At 63.6% G+C, this 21,007-nt stretch overlaps 2 protein-coding genes across 3 annotated transcripts in view; one reads left to right on the forward strand and one right to left on the reverse strand.

Moving 5' to 3' along the window:
• RAI1 (retinoic acid induced 1) overlaps nucleotides 1-10,330 on the forward strand; it is a 74,590-nt gene extending 64,260 nt beyond the window's left edge. For both annotated transcript variants that reach the window (XM_066198389.1, XM_066198391.1), the window contains exons 3-6: nucleotides 807-6,447; nucleotides 7,597-7,690; nucleotides 7,987-8,036; nucleotides 8,410-10,330. In XM_066198389.1, the coding sequence (XP_066054486.1) occupies nucleotides 823-6,447; nucleotides 7,597-7,690; nucleotides 7,987-8,036; nucleotides 8,410-8,424 (5,784 nt within the window). In that variant the 5' untranslated portion in view covers nucleotides 807-822 and the 3' untranslated portion in view covers nucleotides 8,425-10,330. The remainder of the gene's footprint in view (nucleotides 1-806; nucleotides 6,448-7,596; nucleotides 7,691-7,986; nucleotides 8,037-8,409) is intronic.
• Nucleotides 10,331-10,426: 96 nt separating this feature from the next.
• Nucleotides 10,427-21,007, reverse strand: SREBF1 (sterol regulatory element binding transcription factor 1). Its single transcript, XM_066198392.1, has 19 exons — nucleotides 20,767-21,007; nucleotides 17,080-17,469; nucleotides 16,765-16,934; nucleotides 16,551-16,691; nucleotides 16,254-16,472; nucleotides 16,053-16,167; nucleotides 15,761-15,972; nucleotides 15,102-15,306; nucleotides 14,371-14,555; nucleotides 14,022-14,283; nucleotides 13,747-13,913; nucleotides 13,495-13,663; nucleotides 13,309-13,417; nucleotides 13,127-13,236; nucleotides 12,903-13,035; nucleotides 12,568-12,730; nucleotides 12,145-12,330; nucleotides 11,956-12,067; nucleotides 10,427-11,461 (listed from the first exon to the last, which is right to left on the reverse strand). The coding sequence occupies exons 1-19, from the start codon at nucleotides 20,870-20,872 to the stop codon at nucleotides 11,238-11,240; spliced, it is 3,378 nt and encodes a 1,125-aa protein (XP_066054489.1). The 5' UTR covers nucleotides 20,873-21,007; the 3' UTR covers nucleotides 10,427-11,237.

The following is a 21,007-nucleotide window of genomic DNA, read 5'->3' on the forward strand; positions in this document are numbered from 1 at the left end:
ATGGGATGGAGGAGGATGCAGGACGCTGCAAGGTGGGGATGCAGAGCCAGGCAATGTGATGCAGGGCGACATGGCACGATGCAGAGTGATGCGAGGTGACACAGAGCCAGCTGCTGCCATCCGGGGCGGTGCAGTGCACAGGGATGGGATGCAGGGCAATGGGATGCTATGCAGGGCAATGAGATGCAGGGCAATGCACACCAATGCAGGGCAGCACAATGCAGGGAGATGAAATGCAAGGTGATGTGGTGCAGGGTGAGATGAGGTGAGGTGAGGCAGGAGGAGGCGATGCAGGGCAATGCAGTTCAGGGCGATGCAATGCAAGGCAACAAAATGCAGGGAGTCAAAATGGAAAGTGATGTGATGCAGGATGAGGCAAAGCAATGTGATGCAGGGTGATGCAAATCAGGGTGATGAAATGCAAGGCAACATGAAGCAAGGGTAGGTAGCGTGAGGCGATGCAATGCAGGGCAAATTAGGGCGATGCAATTCGGGGTAAAGCAAGGCAACAAAGATGCAGGGAGGTGAAACACAAGGTGAGGTTTTGGAGAGCAATGCAAGGCCATGCAGGCAGTTCAATGCACCATGGGGTGATGCTGGACAATGCAGGGCAATGTGAGGTGATGCAGCATCACGTGCTGTGTTCCAGTGTGGCAGGGAGACAATGCCCAGTGGGGTAATGCCCAGCACCTGAGGTGAGGCGAGGCAATGATGTCCCCATGATGTAGGTGACCCTGGCCCTCTTGGTCTCTGGCCCACCGCGGTGGCGACGCTTCATTTGAATTCTCGCCTCTCTCTCTTCGCAGATAACGAGCCCGCGCCATGCAGTCCTTTCGAGAAAGGTGTGGTTTCCATGGCAACCAGCAGAGCTACCAGCCGACTTCACAAGATACATCACGCCTGGAGAATTACAGGCATCAAAGTCAGGCAGGGCCGAACTGTGAGCGGCAGAGGCTGGTGGCGAAGGAGTACTACAGTCAGCAGCAGCTGCCTTACGCGGGCTATGAGAACAGCGCCGTGGAGAAATACCACCGGGGAAACAAGCAATTAGCGGGGCAGCAGCTGCAGGGCAGGCCGGCCTTTTCCAATTACACCGTGCAGGAGAACAGCCCTTATCCAGCCCGGTATTCCGGGGACGAGAGCCTGCAGGCGTGGGGTGGCCAGCCACAGGCACTGCCCGGCGGCGTGGCCAAGTATGAGGACAACCTGATGAAGAAGACAGTGGCATTGGCAGGTGGGCGGCCATACCATGAGCCGGCAGCCACCTCGCTGCCCTTCCGGACTCACTTCCAGCAGCAGCCGCAGCAGCAGCAGCAACAGCAACAGCAGCAGCAGCAGCAGCAGCAGCAGCAACCGCCTGCACTCCCCTACCCCAAGCTGCAGCGGCAGAAACTGCCCAACGATGTCTCCTCACCCATGCCCTTCTCACAGAGCCCTCACTTCGGGCAGCACTCCCAGTCCTTCCCTGCCTCCTCCACCTACTCCTCAGTGCCCGGGGGCAGCCAGCCGGCACACTCCTACAAGAGCTGCACGGCACCCTCGGGGCAGCCACCGCTGGAGCGGCCCCTGGGCAGCGCTGCCAGCCTGGCCCCTGGCCCCCGCGTGCCCAACCTGCACGGCTACCAGCCCAACCGCATTGGCTACGAGCAGCCCCCACAGCCACCACCACAGCCCCCACAGCCGCCACCACCACAGCCCCCTCAGCCACCACAGCCCCCGCAGCCCCCGCAGCCCATGCAGGGGCGGCATCACACCTCAGAGACCCTCCACTACCAAAACCTGGCCAAGTACCAACATTACAACCAGCCAGGCCAGACCTACTGCCAGGGCGATGCGCCGCCCGTCCGCACTCCGGAGCAATACTACCAGACCTTCAGCCCCAGCGCCAGCCACTCGCCGGCTCGCTCCGTCGGCAGGTCCCCGTCCTACAGCTCCACTCCCTCCCCTCTGATGCCCAACCTGGAGAACTTCCAATACAGCCAGCAGCCTCTGAATGCTGGCGCTTTCCCGGCCGGCATTGCTGACCACAGCCATTTCATGCCACTGCTGAACCCTTCTCCCACTGACGGGACGAGCCCCGACACTCAATCCGGGAACTGCAAAAACTTGCAGAAGGAGAAGCTGCCTGAAAACCTACTGTCAGACCTGAGCCTGCAGAGCTTGACGGCACTCACCTCCCAGGTGGAGAACATCTCTAACACTGTCCAGCAGCTGCTGCTCTCCAAAACGGCTGTGCCCCAGAAAAAAGGCATCAAGACCCCAGCAAGGACCCCTGAGCAGCTCAAGGGGCAGCACTGCAGTCCTGAGAGCAGCACCTACTCGGCAGAGCAGGTGGGGACCCCCCTGTCCGACCCGCTGAGCACCCCCCAGTCTGTCCATGCTGAGACACAGGACACTGACTATCTCAGTGGGTCTGAGGACCAGCTGGAGAGGAGTTTCCTGTACTGCAACCAGAACCGCAGCCCTGCCCGTGTCAACAGCAACTCCAAGGCAAAGCCTGAGTCAGTGTCCACCTGCTCTGTGACCTCCCCAGATGACATGTCCACCAAATCAGATGACTCCTTCCAGAGTATCCACGCCACCCTGCCCCTGGAGACCTTCACCAAGTATGTGAGCAATGAACGGGACTGTCCCCGACTGCTCCTCAGCGCCCTGTCGCAGGAGGAGCTGGCTTCTGAGATCATCGTCCTGCAGGATGCCATCAACGAGAAGGCAGACAAAGCCTGGGCCAACTTGCCCATGCTGGGCAAGGAGACCACCAAGTCCCCCTTCCAGCTGGAGAACCACCGGCCCAGCCTGGACTCCATGGTGAAGGGTGCCTGGCCCAGCCAGGGTGACTCCAGCACGCTCACCGAGCCCCTCAAGCTGGACAAAGCTTCAGGGGCCAGCACGGGGAAGGACTTTAGTGAGGAGGTGTATGAGGGTCCCCAGGTGGAGTTCACAGCCACCGAAAGCAAGGATGTGCTGAAGGACACTGCCCCACTGGCCTTCAACTCCAAGCCCAGCATCCCGGCAGCAACGTCAAGCGCGGGAGCCACCGGCTACAGCTGCTACTCAAACACCACCACCAACTCGGTGGCGTCTGAGAATGCCATGGAGCATTTCGAGTGGCCGGAGGAGAGCCTGGGTGAGGCCTGTCTGCGGTGGAAGGATCTCCAAGCCACCGACCTCCCCAAGGGCTTGTTCCCCAGCAAATTGGTGAGCTCCTGCAAGGAGAAAAAAAACGCCTGCGGCTTGGACCTGTGCGATGGAGAACAGCCAGCCAAGAGTGAGCCGGTCCAGGACTTTGGCCAGCAGGTGATGGAGGAGGAGGAGGAGACACTGACCTACGATGAAGCAACAAAGGCAGACAGTGAGAGGTGGCTGCAGGATACCCGGCACTGCTGCTCAGCTGGGGACTTCAGTGAGATCCCCATCATCTCCTCGCCAGATCTGAAGGAGTCAGACCTGGAGGCAGAGGAGTACTCCTCACTCTGTGAGCTGGCTGGCTCAGAGCAGAAGTCAGTGACATACGATGCGTCACCATCCAAGCCCCCAGAGATGCCGGCTGTGCTGTCCTCCAGCGAGGTGCCTGTGTCTGCTGAGGAGACTGTCAGCACAGTGGAGAAGGAGAGCTCAGGTCCCACCCCACGCCTCTCTGGCCAGTCTGTCATCCTGCTGGGCCCTGCTGTGGGCACGGAGACCAAGGTGAAGAGCTGGTTCAAATCCTCCCTGCCCCACATCCAGCCTGAGGAGGAGAATGGCAGAGGGGAGACGTCCCACCTGGAGGCAGCCGATGCTGAATCCACCTCATCGGTCATGGTGAAGCAGCAACTCACACCCGAAAATGTGCTGGGGAAGATGGAGCCTGTCTCACGGGGCAAGAGCCTCCGCAACAAGAGGGTCCACTGCCGGCTGCCGGAGGGGGATGGCCCCAGCAGCACCGTGCTGAGTTCATTTGATGAGCTGCCAGCTGCCAGCAGTGTGGCCGGCACCTGCCTGGGGCCAGACGGACAGACAGAGGTACCGAGCAAGAGCACCCAGAGCCAAACACCCCGGTTTCCAGCTGAGGGTCTGCCAGCACGCATGTGCACCCGCTCCTTCACCGCCCTGGCCGAGCCCCGCGCCCCTGCCCCGCTGGAGGGACTGAAGGCCCCCGCACACCAGGAGAAGCTGGGGAAGAAGCCCGGCTGTGGCGTGAAGCAGCGGGTGGCTTTCAAAACCAGGAAGCGCAACAGCCGGCCGGCCCCAAGGGTGGTCCAAAATGCCAGTGATGCCACCCTCCTGGTGCCCGGCTTGGTGGCAGCGGAGGAGGTGGCAGGGCCGACACCACTGGAGGGAGACGCAGTGGAAGCCGGGGAGAGGGACCAGCGGTCGATGATCCTGCGCTCCCGGACGAAGACACAGGAGGTTTTCTACACCAAGAGGCAGAGGGGCAAGCGGGCAGCTGATGTCCGGCTGAAGAACTGCAAGGCACCCAAAAAGCTCATATCCAACAACCACCTTCCACCTGCCTTCAAGCTGCCAGCTCCGGGCAGCCCCCACAAGGAGGGCAAGGTGGGTGCTCGGATGAAGCTGCCCAAAGCAGGGCCAGGCATGGGGGGCAAGATGTCGGAGCGGCCGCTGCACTCACTGAAGAGGAAGTCCACCTTCATCTCCCCCATCCCTACCAAGAAGAGGAACCTGGTCCTGCGGAGCAACAGCGGTGGTGTGAAGGAGGAGAAGCCAGAGGGTCCCCCCAGCCTCTTCAAGAAGATGCCGGTGGCCAAGAAGGTGAAAGCTAAGCTGCCCCCCAAGAACTCTGGCGAGGCCATCCTGAAACCGCCCCTGCCAAAAGAGGCCCCTGATGTCTGCATCAAAATCACCTCCCGGGCGGCCTTCCAGGAGGCCACCAAGACCAAAGTGCTGCCTCCCCGCAAGGGCCGCGGCCTCAAGCTGGAGGCCATCGTCCAGAAGATCACCTCACCCAACCTGAAGAAGTTCACCTGCAAACCAGCAGCCACGGCCGTGGCAGCCACAGTAGCTGCCTATGGCTCCTCGCTGAGCCCGGCAGGGGCGGAGCGGGAGCGGGTGGTGAAGCACAGTGGGGTGGCCGTGGCAGTGGGCGATGCGCGGCTGCCCAAGCTGGCGGCAGCACAGAAGGTGACCACAATGCCGGTGGCTGAGCCGCTCTGCCGGAACCCCAACGGCCGAGCACCAAAGGGGAAGCCGGGCGGCGGGAAGAAGCTGCCCCATGACGGCTGCCAGGGGGAGGCTTGTGGGTCAACGCCGGGGACTCAGTCCAGCCCCAACATGGTGGCCAAGAACCTGGGGCTGCTGCCCAAGAAGAGGAACCGTAAGGGCAAAGCAGCAGCTCTGGGCATGGCCAAGGCGCCGCTGAGCCCTGCAATGCCACCACCACTGCCCCGGGAGCGTGTAGGCGGCCCGAGTGGGGCGGAGGAGGCGCCTCGGGAGAAGAAACCAAAGACTGAGGAGAAGGAGGCGGCGAGCAGCGATGGCGCTGCTGAGGGGCGCTCCGCCGCCGGGCCGACGCGGGGGCCGAAGCCGCGGGCCAACCACTCCAACTACAACGGCTACTCCAAGCGGCAGCGGAAGCGCCTGGGCCACGGCAAGGCCAAGGCGGTGCCGGCGCGGTGCAAGAGTCGCGGGAAGCGGCGGCGGCAGCCCCAGCAGGCCCCGCTGCTGCACCCCGCCGAGCCCGAGATCCGCCTGAAGTACATCTCCTGCAAGCGGCTGCGGGCGGACAGCCGCGCCCCGCCCTTCACTCCCTACGTCCGAGTGGAGCGGCGCGGAGAGTTCACCACCACCTGCACCGTCGTCAACTCGCCCGGCGACGAGGCGCGGCTGCAGCGGGGGCCGGCCGGGCCGGCGCCGCGGCCGCGGGCAGCCCTGCCCGCCTCCTCCACCATGCACATGGGGCCGGTGGTGTCGAAGGCGCTGAGCGCCGCGTGCCTGGTCTGCTGCCTCTGCCGCAACCCCGCCAACTACAAGGACCTGGGGGACCTCTGCGGGCCCTACTACCCCGAGGACTGCCTGCCCAAGAAGAAATCCCGGCTGAAGGAGAAGGCGCGGGCGGAGGGGCCGGGCGAGGACTCCGCCGTGCCCGCCGCGGCCGAGCGGGCGCCCCGCGGGACTGAGGGCGGCTGCGGCGGCGGCGGCGGGAAGGCGGCGCGGCCCGAGGGGGCCGCCGAGGCGGCCAAGCAGAGCTCGCTGCGCTCCAGCCCGCGGGGAATGTTCCGTCGGCTGCAGAGCTGCTACTGCTGTGACGAGAGGACAGAGGGCGAGGAGGCGGCCGAAAAGCCCCGGCGGCACGAATGTCACAAGGCCGAGTCCCCGCCGCAGGAGCCGGCGGGCGACACGCAGGAGCACTGGCTGCACGAGGCCTGTGCCGTATGGACCGCTGGGGTTTTCCTGGTGGCGGGGAAGCTCTATGGGCTGCAGGAGGCTGTCAAGGCGGCTGCCGACCTGGTAAGAGCTCGGCCGCACGCCCGAGGCGGCATCTTCCGCTGGCCTCTTTCAGCCAACGTCATTACTGTGTCTGCGCCTCCGGTCGGGATGAAAATCAGTAGTTCTGCCCTGGGAGAGCAGAGCAGGTGCTCAGCACCATGAGCCCTTTACGAGATTTGTGCTGCTGCGTCTCTGATAGCACCTGAACTCTCCCTTTTAGGCATAGAAATAACCTATGGTTTTATGTTTTAGGAAGGCGAGTGGGTCCGCCTGGGACTGTCACATCCCCTGGCCCAGTTGTGTGTTGTACAGGGTGGCTCAGAGCAGGACAGATGCCGCAGGGTGGGAGATGAAAATGGGCACAGCACACCCTGATGCCACCCTGATGGGCAGCAGGGGAAGGGGAGCTGAAGGGAGGGGATGACCCTGCCCCGCTCCTCTCCCAGAGTGATTGGAGCAAGGCCACATCATGTGAGCAAAATAGGGAGGTTGCTGAAGGGGATGAGAAATTGTGGCTGGCCTGTTCCTGGAAGTGTTGAAGGCTGGATGGGGCTCGGAGCAACCTGGTCTAGTGGAAAGTATTCCTGCTGGTGGGAGGGGGCTGGAATGAGATGAGGTTCTTTCAGGTCTCTTCCACACCATTCTGGGATTCTGTGACATGGATTTTCAGTGCTGGGGAGAGGAAGCGGATGGCCTCCCATCAGAGGCTGTGCAGGGGGTTTCCAGCAAGTCCCCCAGTGCCAGGTTTGGGGGCTGGCTGTATTGCCAAGCCTGTGGGCTCATTTCCTGGCTGTCTGGAGGCTGCTGCCCTCACCACAGAGCCAGGTGCTCCCATGCCTGCAGCACCTGCTGGGGACGGGGCGGGTCCCTTCACCTCCTGTCCCATGGAGTGGCTGTGGCCTCGGTGTCATCCAGGGGAGTGGTATGGCTGCTCGTGCATGGCTGCAGGCAGCCAAGTGACAGGCACGATGTGGTTCACAGTGCAGTGGCGCGGGAGGAAGGATGTTGCCTGGGAGAGACAAGGAAGGGCTGGAGAGGATCAGGGACACCCGCGTTGCCCTCACTGCTGGGGCTGTCGTGGTTCTCTTCTTCTGTGCTGGGCTTTGACAGGGTCTCTCTGTCTCTCCACATCTCTGCTTCCCTGCTCCGAATTCCCGGGTGTGTGTACAGAAGTGCTCGAGCTGCCAGCAAGCGGGAGCCACCGTGGGCTGCTGCCAGAAGGGGTGTCCCCACACCTACCACTACGCGTGTGCCATCGACACAGGTGAGCCCAGCCACGGGGATGGGGCACGGGATCCTGGGCACTCTGACCCAGTTGAATACGGGGTCCTTTGCTCCAGGGTTAGGGGTGGGTTTGTGGCTTGCCAGGGTGGTGATGCCCACTGTGCTGGTAGCACTGGCAGGTGTCACAAGCTTGTCTGGCCTCAGCTGAGCCCTTCACACAAACGCTGTGGACTGGTGGGTGGCATGGACCAGGGCGACACTGCATTCCCTCTGCTTGGGGGCAGCTGCCTCGAAGTGCAGGGTGTCCCCTGACACATCCTTGTCTTCTCCTCGCAGGTTGCTTATTAACTGAAGAGAGCTTCTCTCTGAGATGTCCCAAACATAAGGTAAGTTCAGAGCCCCCTGTGCACCCTCCAATGCTCTCCAGCTCCCTGTGTCAGGAGGACCTGCCTTCAGACCCCAAATTCCTGGAGTCACCCATCGTGGATGCTCAGCTGTGTGGGCATCACATCCCTGGGGGTATCGAGTGGGCCAGCAACTGGTTACTGCTGGGTCTGGGACACCTCAGCTGGGTCTGAGGGGTCTTATCCCCTTCCCTGAACGCAGACGAGTTGGCAAATGATGGTTGAACCCTTTCTCAAAGTGCTTCGCCCCGGGTGGATACCCGGTTATTGGCGGTGGGGACCGATGAGGACAACCCAGGGCCACCCCCTCTCTTCCAACGGGATCTCTGGGCTGACACCTCCGTTCTCCCCGCAGAGGCAGCCGGTGTAGCACCCGCGGGCACCCGCCCCGCCGCCAGCGAGGGACCGGCAGAGGAGGCAGCGCCTGGAGCAGAGCGGGGCCGGGCCGGGCCGTACCGGGGATGCCCCACTGCCCGTGAGCGCCCCGGGACCCCCCGAACCCGCTCCGGGCGGGCGGAGCCAGCGCCGGGCTTTCCTTCCCGCCCGCTCCCGGTAAAACCCGGTCTGGATACGCGGGGGACGGATCGGGATCCCCCACCCGCGATGGCTGCACAGGGGGGCGGGGGGTGTCCGTGTACAAGGGGGGGTCCCGGCGATGTTGTCTTACTGTGGAGCCGCCAGACCCTCCGTGGGTCCCGGCTCTCAATATCACACTGATCTGATCTGAGATGTTGCCTTCAGCAAACCTCATGGTGTCTGTATATAGTTCGATGAAGAAGAAGATTAAAAAAAAGAAAAAAAGACCAAAAAAAAAAGGAGAAAAACGAGAAAAATGAAAAAAAAAAAAAAGGCAAACAACGGCCTGCTGTTTGAAACACCACTCTGCTTTTTCCGTTTTGTTCTTCCATCTCCTGTTTGTTCCCACCCACACCCAGGGGGCTGGGGGGTTTGGGGTGCTTGGCCAGGCTGGTGGGCACCCACTGGGCTGCCCCAGCCCCGCTCCCAATCCCCAAACCCTGACTCATTGCACCCACCACCCTCACACTCCATGCGGCGCTGGCACTGCTGGGCTGGGGACACCTGGTCCTGCTGTCCAGGACCCAAAACCCACCCTCCTGCCTGGGCTTGGCCTCACCAGCACCCCTTCTGTGGCTCCTCTTGTGGGGGCTTTGCTCTCTTTGCTTGTGCTGAACACCACAGCTCTGCGTGCTGAACTGGAGGAGGAGGAGGAGGCATTTGCTTCCTGCCCTCCACATGGGCCTGGTTCACCCCTCACTGCCCTGGGTTTGCTCAGCTCCCTTGGCTTTTGCTTCCTGGCCATCTCAGTGGAGCTGGGGGACTGCCCAACACTTTGGAGACCCCTGCCCATGTCCCCAGGCTCCACAGCCCATCTTTGTGTCACCCACACAGTGTGACACAGGTGTAGCAACCAGCCCAAATCTCATCCTAAAAACAGCCACTGGCTGCCCCCAACCTCTGCAGCATCCTGCCAAGGGGGGCACGCTGCTGGTCCTATCCATGTCCCCTGCAGAGCCAGTGCCCCATGTCCCCAACACCTCTTGTGTCCCCTCCATCCCACCCACCCCAAGGTTTGCTGGCCACACAATGTCTGTTGTTTCAGCAGCTGCCTCGGACACAGGAGTTAAAAACAAAAAAGAGGAGGTGAGAAAAAAATTTTAAAAAGGGAGAAATAATAATAATAAAAAAAAATTAATTTAAAGATGAAAAAAAAATCCCCGTGTCCTTGGCAGTGTTGCCTGAAATCTGGCTATTTTTAGTGACATCTTGTACATATGACTGTAAAATGGTAAACCGTGTGTATTATATATTGCCTCATTATATAGTGTATATATATGTATACATATACATATATATAATATATATGAAGACTGTAAATGTTAAGACTAGTGTTCTTATTAGTATATTGCTTCACACTGAAGATTGTGTGTAACAAGCTGTTTCTAAAAGATGTTTATTTTCCTTAAGAGTAAAAAAACAGGTCATTGCATTCAGAGCGTCAATAAAGATACAACGATTGTTTTGGAAGTACGTGGCGCCCTGCTCGTGGCCTCTCTTTATCCTTGGGGGGCTGCTGGGGTCCCCCCCGGGCTGTGACAGCCCCTGGCTGGTCCTTTGTCCCCAAGGGTCTCGCTGGAGGGGACGTGGTATGGGGACAGGGGGACAGCAGCCCCCGGGACATCACGGGGTAAAGAGGGGGTGTCTGGGGTTCCCTCAGCACCCAGTGTCCCCATCCCTGCCACCCTTGTCTCCTACTCCTGTGCAGCCCTGTGGGGAAAAGGTGTCCACAGCTGTGGGGGGCCCCTTGCCCCCCACTTTTGGTGTCAGTCCCCCTCCAATCCAGCACACACCAGTATAAATAATCAGCTTTAATTGTCTGTACAAAACTCTCCAACTATGAAAATACCGTTTAAAAAGGGAAAAGGGGAGTGGGGGGAGGCGAGGGGAGGGGTCTATGTACAAGAGGGGGTGAAACAAGGACACAGGGGCACCCACCAGCCCCCCAGGAGCCCCGTGCCACCCTGCCATCACTTCTCCCAAAGCCTGTCCATGCTCCGGGGTGGTGGCAGCTCTTATTGGGGGGGATCAGTGCTGGGGAGGAGGGGATAGGGTGGGGGTCCCCTCTTGCCTACCATGGCCATGGTTGGGGAGGGGGCACTTCCCCGCTGCCATAGGGCCACACCTCCAAAACCTATCCCCAAACCCAAGTCCTGAAGCACTGGGACCTACGGGGGGCCGGGCAGAGACCCCAGGAGGGGCCCCCGCCGTGTGCACGGAGGGGTACAGGTGACACCGGGGGGGATGCAGGTGGCACTGGGGGGGTTCGGGTGGCACCGGGGGGTCGCTGCCGCGCGTGCCGGTGCCCTGCAATACTGCAGCAGTGTCACTAGATGTCCCCACGCCCCGTCCCCCACGCGGGCTGGGGACACGGGCACGGCCGTGGGGAGGGGGAGCCCACCCAGGGTACCCCACGTGTGGCTGCCCCACGCTGGGACCTCCACCCCGCACCCACGTCAGGTATCACCCGAGCCCTCCCCACCCACCCCTTCACCTCCAAAACCGCTTCCTAACATCATCCTGCGGGGAAACTGAGGCACGGCCTCCCCGCCGCCCCCACATCCCGCACCCTCGGGGGTGGCAGGGGGCTGGCGGCCCCATCCCCACCTATCCCGACGTGACGGTGGTGCCGCTGCCCAGCTTGATGATCATCTGCTGGCAGTCGTGCAGCGTCCGGCGGTCGCCCAGCTTGTCCAGCGTGCGGGCGGCCTCGGCCAGCATCCCCACACGCTGGCCCGGGCCCGCCAGGAAGCTGGGAGGGAGGTAGCAGCAGGCCAGCAGCAGCGCCTCAGCGTGTTCCCGTGGGGTGGGGTGGCTTTCCGGCTCGCCAGCTGCAGGGGACGGAGCCAAGGTCAGCACCGTGGGAAACACTGAATAAATCTTGGGGGGATCGGCACTGGGATGGAGTTATTCGCCCACCCTGGAGCCGGTGGCACCACCATGGGGTGGGGGCTCACGTGTCCCAGCTCTTGGGGTGCTGCAGGTGGGAAAGGGGTGTCCCACCCTATGTCTCACCCCATATCCCATCATCCAAGGTTGGTGGGATGCTGTGGGTGCAGAATGGGGTTTGCCGCTCTATGTCCCATCACCCAAGTCTTGTGGGGGCTGCTGTAGGTGTGGAGCAGGGTGCCCCACCCCATTTCCCATCTTCCAAGGTGGTGACAAAGGTATCCCACACCATGTCCCACCACCCAACATGCTGGGGAGCTGAGTGCAGAGCAGTGTGTCTCACCCCTGTCCCACCATATATCCCACCACTCAAGGCTGCTGGGGTGCTGCAGGTGAGGAGTGAGGTGTCCCATCCCATCTCCCACCCCATGCCCACCTGTTTTGCTGCCCTGCACCCCTCTCCTCCGCAGGCTGCGGTCCAGCAGCTGGTGAGTGCGCGTGGGGCTGGCCCGGGCCATCAGCCTGGCAGTGGCTTCATGCAGGAACACCTGGATTGAGGGGACAGTGAGGACAGCCAGGTGCAGGGCACCAGGGGACCCAGCAGGTGACAGGTCTGGGGGCTCACCCGGCGCATGGCGGGGCGCAGGGTCTGTGCCAGGCGCCGCAGGCTGCTGAGGTCCTGCTGGAAGCCGCGGAGCTCCAGGGCGGATGCCTGGTAGAGGCAGCTGCGCTGCTGGCTGGCCCCCATCTGCTGCTGCCACAGGTTGGTGCGGGTGACCAGGAGCAGGTCACAGAGCAGGAGCTGGACCGCCTGGAGGGACAAAGGGGTCGGGGTGAGCAGGGGGATGGACAGACGGACGGGGCTCTGAGGAGGTTGCTGCGGGCAGGCGCTGCTGCGCGGGACCCCCGCGGGGCTGCATGGCAGGGGCATTGCACTCCCAGTCTGACACATGCAATGCAACTACAATGCACCCCCGCGAGGGTCGGGGGCACCTCCCGCCAGGGCTGCGGGCTCGCGGCCACCTCGTCCCTCCCCAGCCCAGCTCACCTTGTCGATGGTGCCCTTGGGGGGGCTGCCCAGCTCCAGGCTCTCCCGCAGGCAGCTGCTGGCCTTCTCACAGTGGCTCAGGGTGGCCTGGCTCCCATCCTGTTTGCTCAGCAAGGCGCGGACAGCTCGGAAAGAGTGCAGGGCAGCACGGGGAAGGGGCTTCCTGCAAGGTGGAGGGGACATGGTCACTGCAGACCCCTCACTGTGCACAGCTCTGCCCTTCCTCAACATGCACCAGGTGCTCCAAGTGTGTTCAGGGAGACCAGGCCAGTCCAAGGCAGAGGGGAGACATGCAAAGAGGTGCCACCCCTGTCCCCGATGTCCCCAGCACTCACTCAGAGCTCTGCAGTGGCCGGGGCATGGTCTCCACCAGCGGGTAGAGGCGCTCAGCCCCCTCCTCATCTCCCTGCAGCCAGTGGATAACGATGCCAATGAAGGACGCCCACCACTTGGACACGGGGTCGGTGCCTGCGGGGTGGGAGGGACACAGGAGCAGGGTGTTTCCCCTCCCATGGCCCCCCACATGAAGTGACCCCAACAGGAGACACGCCAGCCTCACCAGTGACAGCCGCCAAGCCGGAGGTGATGGAGGGCGCAGGGCCAGGTGTGCCACTGACATCCGAGCAGCCGTTGAGCAGCTGGAGGTACTCGAGGGCATCGGAGAATCGCCTGTGGAAAGGGGCTGTGAGGGGGCTGGCCCCACATCAGGCAGGGGGAGAAGGTGTCCACCCCAATACTCACCCCTCTCCCTGGGCAGTGGGACGGCCAGGCTCTGGCATGGCCACGCAGCACAGCGCCTTCTCCAGGAGGTGCTCACGGAAGAGCTGGGTCACCTGTGCCAGCGGGTCCACTGGGGCACAGAGATGGGGTCAGCAGGTACACCACACCCCAAAACAAGGGGTGCGGGGTTTGGGAGCTTGGGGTCACCTGGGTTGCCGGCAGAGCTGTAGATGGTTTCCCTGGGGACACCCTTGACTGCCCAGTCCCCGTCAACAAAGAAGCGGTGGCCCAAGGGGTGGCAGAGCCACTGCATGGCGGGGGGCACAGCCCCACCGTGGGACAGGGCCACACGCCGGGCGCTGCAGAGGAAGGGGCGCTGCAGGGAGAGAAGAGGGTCAGGAAGGACCTTAAACTCCAGTCCCAGGGGACACAGGGGACAGCCCAGTGCCCCACACTCACCGCCAGGAAGTGGAAGCAGCGGTGCAGGCTGGCCTTGATCCGCAGGGCAGCCGCCACGTAGATCTCGGCCAGCGCTGCCACAGAGATGGCGTCACCGGCACACTCAGCCAGGTTGACAGCGCTCAGTGCCAGGTTGATGGCCAGCAGATGTCCCCCAGCCTGCTTCCCTGTAGGAATGGGGATGGGAGGGTCAGGCATGGGGTCAGTCAAGGGGTTGTGGGGACATGCGGGGCTCAGGGGTCCTGTCCCTCAGCCCCCACGGTGCGGGGCCGTACCGGCAAGGTGGAGCTGGTGCAGGCGGTGATAAGCCATGGCGGCGTCGCGGGCACTCTGGCGGACATGGGCAGGGGGCGGGGGATCCGGGCGCAGCCCCCCAGCACGGGCAGCCAGCCAGCGACCCACCCAGAGGCGCTGGAGCAGGTGGCGCAGGAGCGTCCAGAGCAGGCTGCAGGCCAGGTCCCCGTGGGAGGCCGGCAGCGGCCGCCCCAGCGCCCCGAGTGCCGTCCGCAGGTGCTGAGCCCCCTGCGCGAAGTCTCCCTGCGCCCCGGAGAGAGAGGGTCAGTGTGGACAGGGTAAGGGGACAGGGAAGGTGGGGCAGGGGACACCGTGCACGGTGGAACATACCCGGTCGAGGTCGAGGTCGGCCTGCCGGCGGTGCCGCCAGAAGAGGATGGAGGGCTCGGAGTGGGGGCGAGTGACGGGCTCCCCGCAGACAAAGAGCCGCACCACCGCACCCAGCACCAGCGCCACGTTCAGTGCCCAGAATGCCAGTGTGGGCCACAGCCACTGCATCCATCCCCATGGGTCCTCTGTGCAGGGATGGGGTCAGCAACACTCCACCAGTGCTGCCCTGTGCCCACCCCGGGGTCTCCAACCAATGGCCGTCATCCCATGTCCACCCAAGAGCTTCCACCCAATCATGTTCACCCCAGTCGATTCCACCTCAATGGTCTCTGCCTCACACACCCCCCAGGATATCCATTCTGGTGGCCTTCACCCTGTGCCCATCCCAGCAGCATTCACCCAATGGCCTTTGCCCCATGTCCACCCCAATCATCTCGCACCTCAGACCTACTCCAAGACCCCCCTCCTGATGGCCTTCACCCCACGTCTACCATGATCACCTCCACTGTGATGGTCACCGCTCTGACACTCCTATCCCAAGAGTCTTCACTTCATGCAGACCCCAACAGCCTTGAGCCAGGTAGCTCCTACCACACACCCACCCCAACATCCCACACCTTGATGGTCGTCACCTCAACAGCATCTAGCTGAAGTCATGCCCACCCTGACAGCCTCCATCCCACACCCATCCCAACACTCCCCATCCCAATGTCCCCCACACCAGAGCTTACCCAAAGAGCCAGAGTGAGCCATGATGCTCCTGCCAGGACCAGCAGTGTCCTGGCTCCCCAGAGGGGCTGGGGAGCCAGAACCCTGGAGGAGGGAGGCCAGGGGGTTGAAGGAGAGGCAGAGGAAGACGAAGGTGCAGAGGGCCATGCGGGAGCGGTCCAGCATTCCCTGGCTGCTGGGCGAGGGCGGCGGGTGCTCCTGCTTCACCTGCACAGGCAGAGGTGCTGTGAGCCTGGGACACGGGCATGGATGTGGGGTGGTGGGAACAGGCATGGGATATAGGGCATGGGATATAGGGCACAGCATCCAGAGCATGGGGTACACAGCATGGAATATAGGGTGTGATGATGGGGGACGGGCCTGGGACATAGGCAGTGGGATGTAGGGCATGGGGTACAGGGCATGGTGATGAGGCACAGGCTGGAATACAGGGGCAGGGATTTCAGGGTATAGGCATGGGGCACAGAGCACATTTTAGGGCAGAACAAAACTGCCTCCACACTCAGCCCCAAATCATGTGAGGAGCAGCCTCAGAGAACAAGACCAGTGCTCTCAGCTCTTTCCCCATCTGGTACACTCTGCCTTTGGCACCTCCTACATGAAGCAGCAGATCCCCTGCTCCACTCAGGGCAGGGAGATTCCCCCCCCAGCCCTCCCTCACCTTGCCATGGGCACAGAGGGGGCTGTCAGGCTCTGAGTCGCTGCTGCTGTTGCTGCTCCCGCCACTGAGCGAGAGTGGGCTGCTGTGGGATGGGGAGCCCACATCTGAGGGCGGTGGTGTCAGCATCTCCATCACCTCTGCCTTCACTACCTCCATGGGGGCCTCTGCCTTGGCTCCCCGGCTGCAGTGGGTCCCCAGGTCCTTCACAGGCTCTGCAGGAAGCAGAGTAAGCTGATGACTGCTGGAGGCATGGAGCTGAGCCGCCCACCCCAAGAGCTGCCCTTCCACTCACGGTTCTTCTGCATGGCCATCTTCAGGGCGAGGTTCTCCTGCTTCAGCTTCTGGTTGCTCTGCTGCAGGAAGCGGATGTACTCGATAGCCTTCCTCAGGATCGCCGACTTATTGAGCTGCCAGCGGGCAGGGATGGTTCAGCCCAACTGCAGGGCAAAGCCCCCCCATTGCCAAGCCCTGCCCCACCACCCCCTGCTCCCACCTTGGCCTCGGTGCCCACCACCAGGTCCTTGAGCTCCACGATCTTGTCGTTGATGGAGGAGCGGTAGCGCTTCTCGATGGCGTTGTGGGCCGTGCGCTTCTCGCCCCGGCTCTGCACCAGCGCCGGCTTCCCGCTGGGCGCCAGCCGGTTGATGGGCAGCTTCTCCGTGTCCACCACCAGCGGCACCGTGGCCAGGATGGTCCCTCCGCTCACCAGCGCCTGCAGGGGCACAGGGTGAGGTCAAGTGATGGTCCTGGAGCCTCTCCCCATCGTGCGGCTCGTAGAGGAGGCACCTACCGGCACCTGGAGCGGGGTGGCAGAGCCGCTGGCACTGGTGGCCAGGGAGGCGATGGTGGAAGTCTTGGCGCTGCCAGCATCTGTCTTGACAGCCGTCAGCAGCAGGGAGTCAGCCTTGATGAAATGGGGCTGCAGGAGAACCTGAGGGGCAGTGGGGGGGGTCAGCGGGGCTGTGGGTGTCATGGGGACCCCCCATCCTTGGCCCTGGGCTTACCGGCACAGACTGGATCTGTGGTGACACAGACTGGGTGGTGGGAGCGGTGGGGCCCAGGAGCTGCTGGGGTGCCACGTTCTGCACAGGGCCGGGCAGTGTCACGGGCTGGCTGGGTTGTGGGGTGGGCAGGGGGCTGGGCAGGGTCTGCCCCGCACTCCCAGGCTGCACAGCTGGGCATGGAGCAGAGGACAGCGTTAAGAGAGCCCCTGGCACCAGCCGACCTCACACAGCCCCATCCTGCAGGGACATATCCCCCCGCCAGCAAGACCTTCACCCTGGGAGCCCCGATCCCCCCCTGCAGCCCCAAATCCTCACCGGAGAAGCCGTGCTGGTTCTGGTAGCCCACCAAGGGCTGGGGAGTGAACGGGCTGGGGGACGCAGGGACGAAGCTGGGGGCCAGCATGACGCCGGACTGGGGCTGGGGCTGGCTGCTGGGCACCACGGATGGCTCCTCCTTTACACCCAGGGATGGCGCCGGCAGGAGCGGGGCCGGGGGCGGCGGGGTGAAGGTGGCCATCCCGGGGGGCCCCGTGTAGGCGCTGCCGGTGGGGGCGGCGGGGGTCGGCTTGCTGGGACCCAGGAAGGTGTTGAGGGTGCCCGGCGTGGAGGGGAGCCCCGAGGGCACGGCGCTGTCCGGGGCACTGAACGGTGGGTCGAACAACCCCGAGAAGTCATTGTCCGGCGTGTTGATCAGCTGCAGCATGTCTGTAAAACACACCCCCCGTGCCGTCAGCTGCTGCCCTGCACCTCCCAAGGTGGGTGGGCCTGGGCTGGCCCCGTGCTGCCCACCCCATAGTGTAGCATTTAGGAGGCAGATCCCCACAATCCAGGGGCAAAATTCCCTGAGAGTCCATGAATCTGCTGTGGTCTGTTCCGTTCAGCTTCCTACCCATCCTGACATTTGGGAAACTGAGGCACGACGCTCAAAACGGGGGTGTCAGGGCTTGGCCAACAGAAGTCAGCGTTTTTCAGCCTGGTCTGGGAGCGGCAGGGCACATCTCAGCATGTCTCTGATGTTGAGGGGAGCTTGTGCCAGCTCATTCATTCATTCATTCTGTACTGGGAACCCCGACAATCCCCAGATCAGCCCCTGTATCAAGGGGAGGGGGTGCTCTGACTGGGACAGCGGGGTGGCACCCCCGGGATGTGGCAGACCCCAGGGCCAGGTGCTTTGCCTTCAGGAGGGCAGCTGGGCAAGCACAGGGCTAAAACACCCTGAGCGGGGGTCTGTCCCACTCAATGGGACCTGGGTCCCCACAGACACATCGGGGTCTCTGTGACACCTCCACTGAGGTGTCCTGGGATGCTCCCACCATGCAGGGCTGCCCCTATCCCTCCGGGGGCACACAGACCCCAGGATACCCCACACTCCGGTACCCCCAGGCTCACCCCACCTGCACACACAGACCCCGGGATACCCCCAGGGCACCCCCCCACGCACACACCCCCGGGATCTCCCCACCGAGCCACATAGCCCCCGGACACCGCCCTCCCCCATGGGGTGCAACACTCCGAGCGGGACCACGACGGTGACCCCGCCAGAGGGGGAGGCGGCTGGCGAGGCGGGGGTACCTTCAAAGGTGCACTCCATGCAGGTGGGAGCGGGGGGATCCCCAGGAGGAGGCTGCAGCCCCCGCTCAGCCCCGTGCCCGGCAGCGAAGAGGCCCCGGGATATTTTAAAGCCATGTTCTCGCCTCCTCCCCGGCGCCCTCCCCGCGCTGCCCGCGCCAGGGCTGGAGCGCGGCCGGCGATGGGGTGATGCGACTCCGCCAATCGCCGCCTGCGCGCCCGCCGGCCGCCCCCGGACAGCCCCCGGCGCCCAAGGTGAGCCCGGCACCGGGTTACTGGCGGGCACCCGCCGCAAGCCGCCCGCGGTTACTCGGGGTCACACCCCGTTAACCCCTTTACCCGAGCCCCATCGCTCCTCCGGCCCGGTGTGACTCCCCTCACTCATTGCCCAGGAGTCACCCCGCAACGATCGGGGTCTGCACACAGCACTGTTACACCCCAAAAAACCATCCAGCCCTCGGCATGCTGCCCTGTGCAGGTGGGTGTCCTTCCGGGGGGCTCCCAGCTCCCCCCTCCACTCAAGAGACCCCCACCCCCTCCCCAGGCTCCATCGTGGTCCAGAGCAAAGTCTAGGGCTGCAGAGAGGGGGTGCTCCCTCCCGTCCCACCCCCCCCCGCTTCCTGCTGCCCAGCCTGGGGGTCCCACATCTGTCCCACCCTCCTGACACCTTCCAGGTGTTTCTATCCTGTGGCACCTGTTGCCACCCACACCACCAGCAGGACATGGCCACCCACCTGTGCCACCTCCACCCCCACTGTAGGAACCTGTGGGGCAGACCCACTCATCTGTGGGTCCTGGAAGGTCCCAGCAGGCTCAGGGCACCCACAATCCTGGGCACACATGCCACACCACCCTAGGGTTGGTACATGGATGAGGGACAAGCTGTGGCCAACTGGGGACCAGTGACAAACCCACTTTGGGGAACTGTGGGGTACAAGGTGGCCTGGCTGGCTGTGATACAAAGGAGCATGGCAAAACCCCACAGTGGGAAAACCTCATCCTATACAGCACCACTCAGCCCTGGCACAGCTCCTGCTTCCCTGCCCACGCCAAAACCTCGCCAAGAAAAGCAGGTGGCACCTGGATCTGCTTTGATCCATCCCGACTGCCACTGGCATGAACCTGCAGACCTGGGATGCCATCTCCACCCCAGATCTCAGAGGAGAGACCACCACGGGCCACACAGGGGGGCAGGTGTTGGAAGGTTCAAGCCCTGTGCCCGCCTTGCCGCGTGTTCCACCGGCCGTGCCGGATGCCATGGATCCACAGAGCTGGTGGAGCACATGGCAAGGCGGGTGCAGGGCTTGCCAGGAGCTGGGATCCCCAATTATTTGAGATCCTCAATTTTATGGGTTCCCCAATTTTTTGCTAAAGCCTTGGAGACACTGAACACGGCACACGTGGTGCTATGGTGGTGGGAAGTGGGTCCCATTGAGGAATGTGTCCCTTTGGGAAGTGGGTTCCCACTGGAAATGGGTCCCCTTGGAGCATCCCCATTTCACGGAGCCCAGACAGGCTCAGGGGAGGTGGGTGTTGGCGGGTGCCACCCCGGGGCTGGAGCAGAGCCGCCACATCTCTCCACATCCCGGTTGGATGGGTTGGGAGAACCCAGGCGCCCTGGAGGGAACGACCGAGAGTAACCCCGCCGGTGACGTCACGGAGGGGGCGGGGCTACCGGCGACACGATGCTGTGACCGGGAACGGGGGGGGAGGGGGGGAATCGTCGGGGCTGTCCCGGCAGCGGCACCCCCAGTCCGGGGGTCCCCATGTCCTGTGTTCCCCCACCCCGAGCCCCCCGCGGTGGATCGGCCCCCGGTAACGGAGCCGGCGCGGTTCTGCACCGACTCCGCGCTCCAGCAGCTCGGTGTCCTCCCTCCCCACGCCGGGCCCGGCACCGAGCCCGCACCGGCGGCCATGCACCGAGTCCTGGTTGTGCACCGATCCCGCTGCCCCGGCAAAATGCCGCTACCAAGTTCCTGGACCGTGCACCGAACCTGGATCCCCAGGCCACGGCCATGCACCGAGCGCGCCCGACCATTCACCGAGCCCCGGTTAGACCCCCAGCCCGGTACCGGCCATGCACCGAGAGCCGGTTATATCCTCAGCCCGGTCCTGACCTTGCACTGAGCCTGGTTACACCCGCAGCCCGGTGCCGGTTGTGCCCCAAGCCCCGCTCATACCCCCAGACATGTCCCGACCATGCTCCAAGAACCGGTACCGCACCGTGCCCAGCCCCCGGCCGTGCACCGAGCCTGGTTTTCCCCCAGCCCGGTCCCGGCCGTGCCACAGCCCGGTCCCGGTCATGTACCGAGCCTCAGGACTGCATCGAGCCCAGAGCCCCGGCGTGCACCGAGCCCCGGTTATACCCCCGGTCCGGTCGCGGTCATGCCCCAAGCCCCGGCCATGCCCCGTCCCGTCCCCGCCGGGACGCACCGTCGATGTCGCTGAGCAGGGCCGTGTCGATGTCGCTGGCCCCGGAGAGGCCGAGGGACGGTGCCAGCCCATCCAGGGCCGCATCGTCGAAGGCGAGAGCGCTCATCCCGGTAGCTCCGGTGGCTCCCGTGGCTCTCGGTGGCTCGGGCGGCTCTAGGGGTGGCGGGGCCGCCCGCCCGCCATGGCCGCGCTGGCCCGGGCACAGGCACACGGGGACGAGCCGCCAAGTTGCTCCCGCGAA

This window comes from Chamaea fasciata, unplaced genomic scaffold, assembly GCF_029207755.1.
Source record: "Chamaea fasciata isolate MVZ Bird 193981 ecotype frontalis unplaced genomic scaffold, bChaFas1.0.hap1 SCAF_16, whole genome shotgun sequence".
Taxonomy (NCBI): Eukaryota; Metazoa; Chordata; class Aves; order Passeriformes; family Sylviidae; genus Chamaea; species Chamaea fasciata.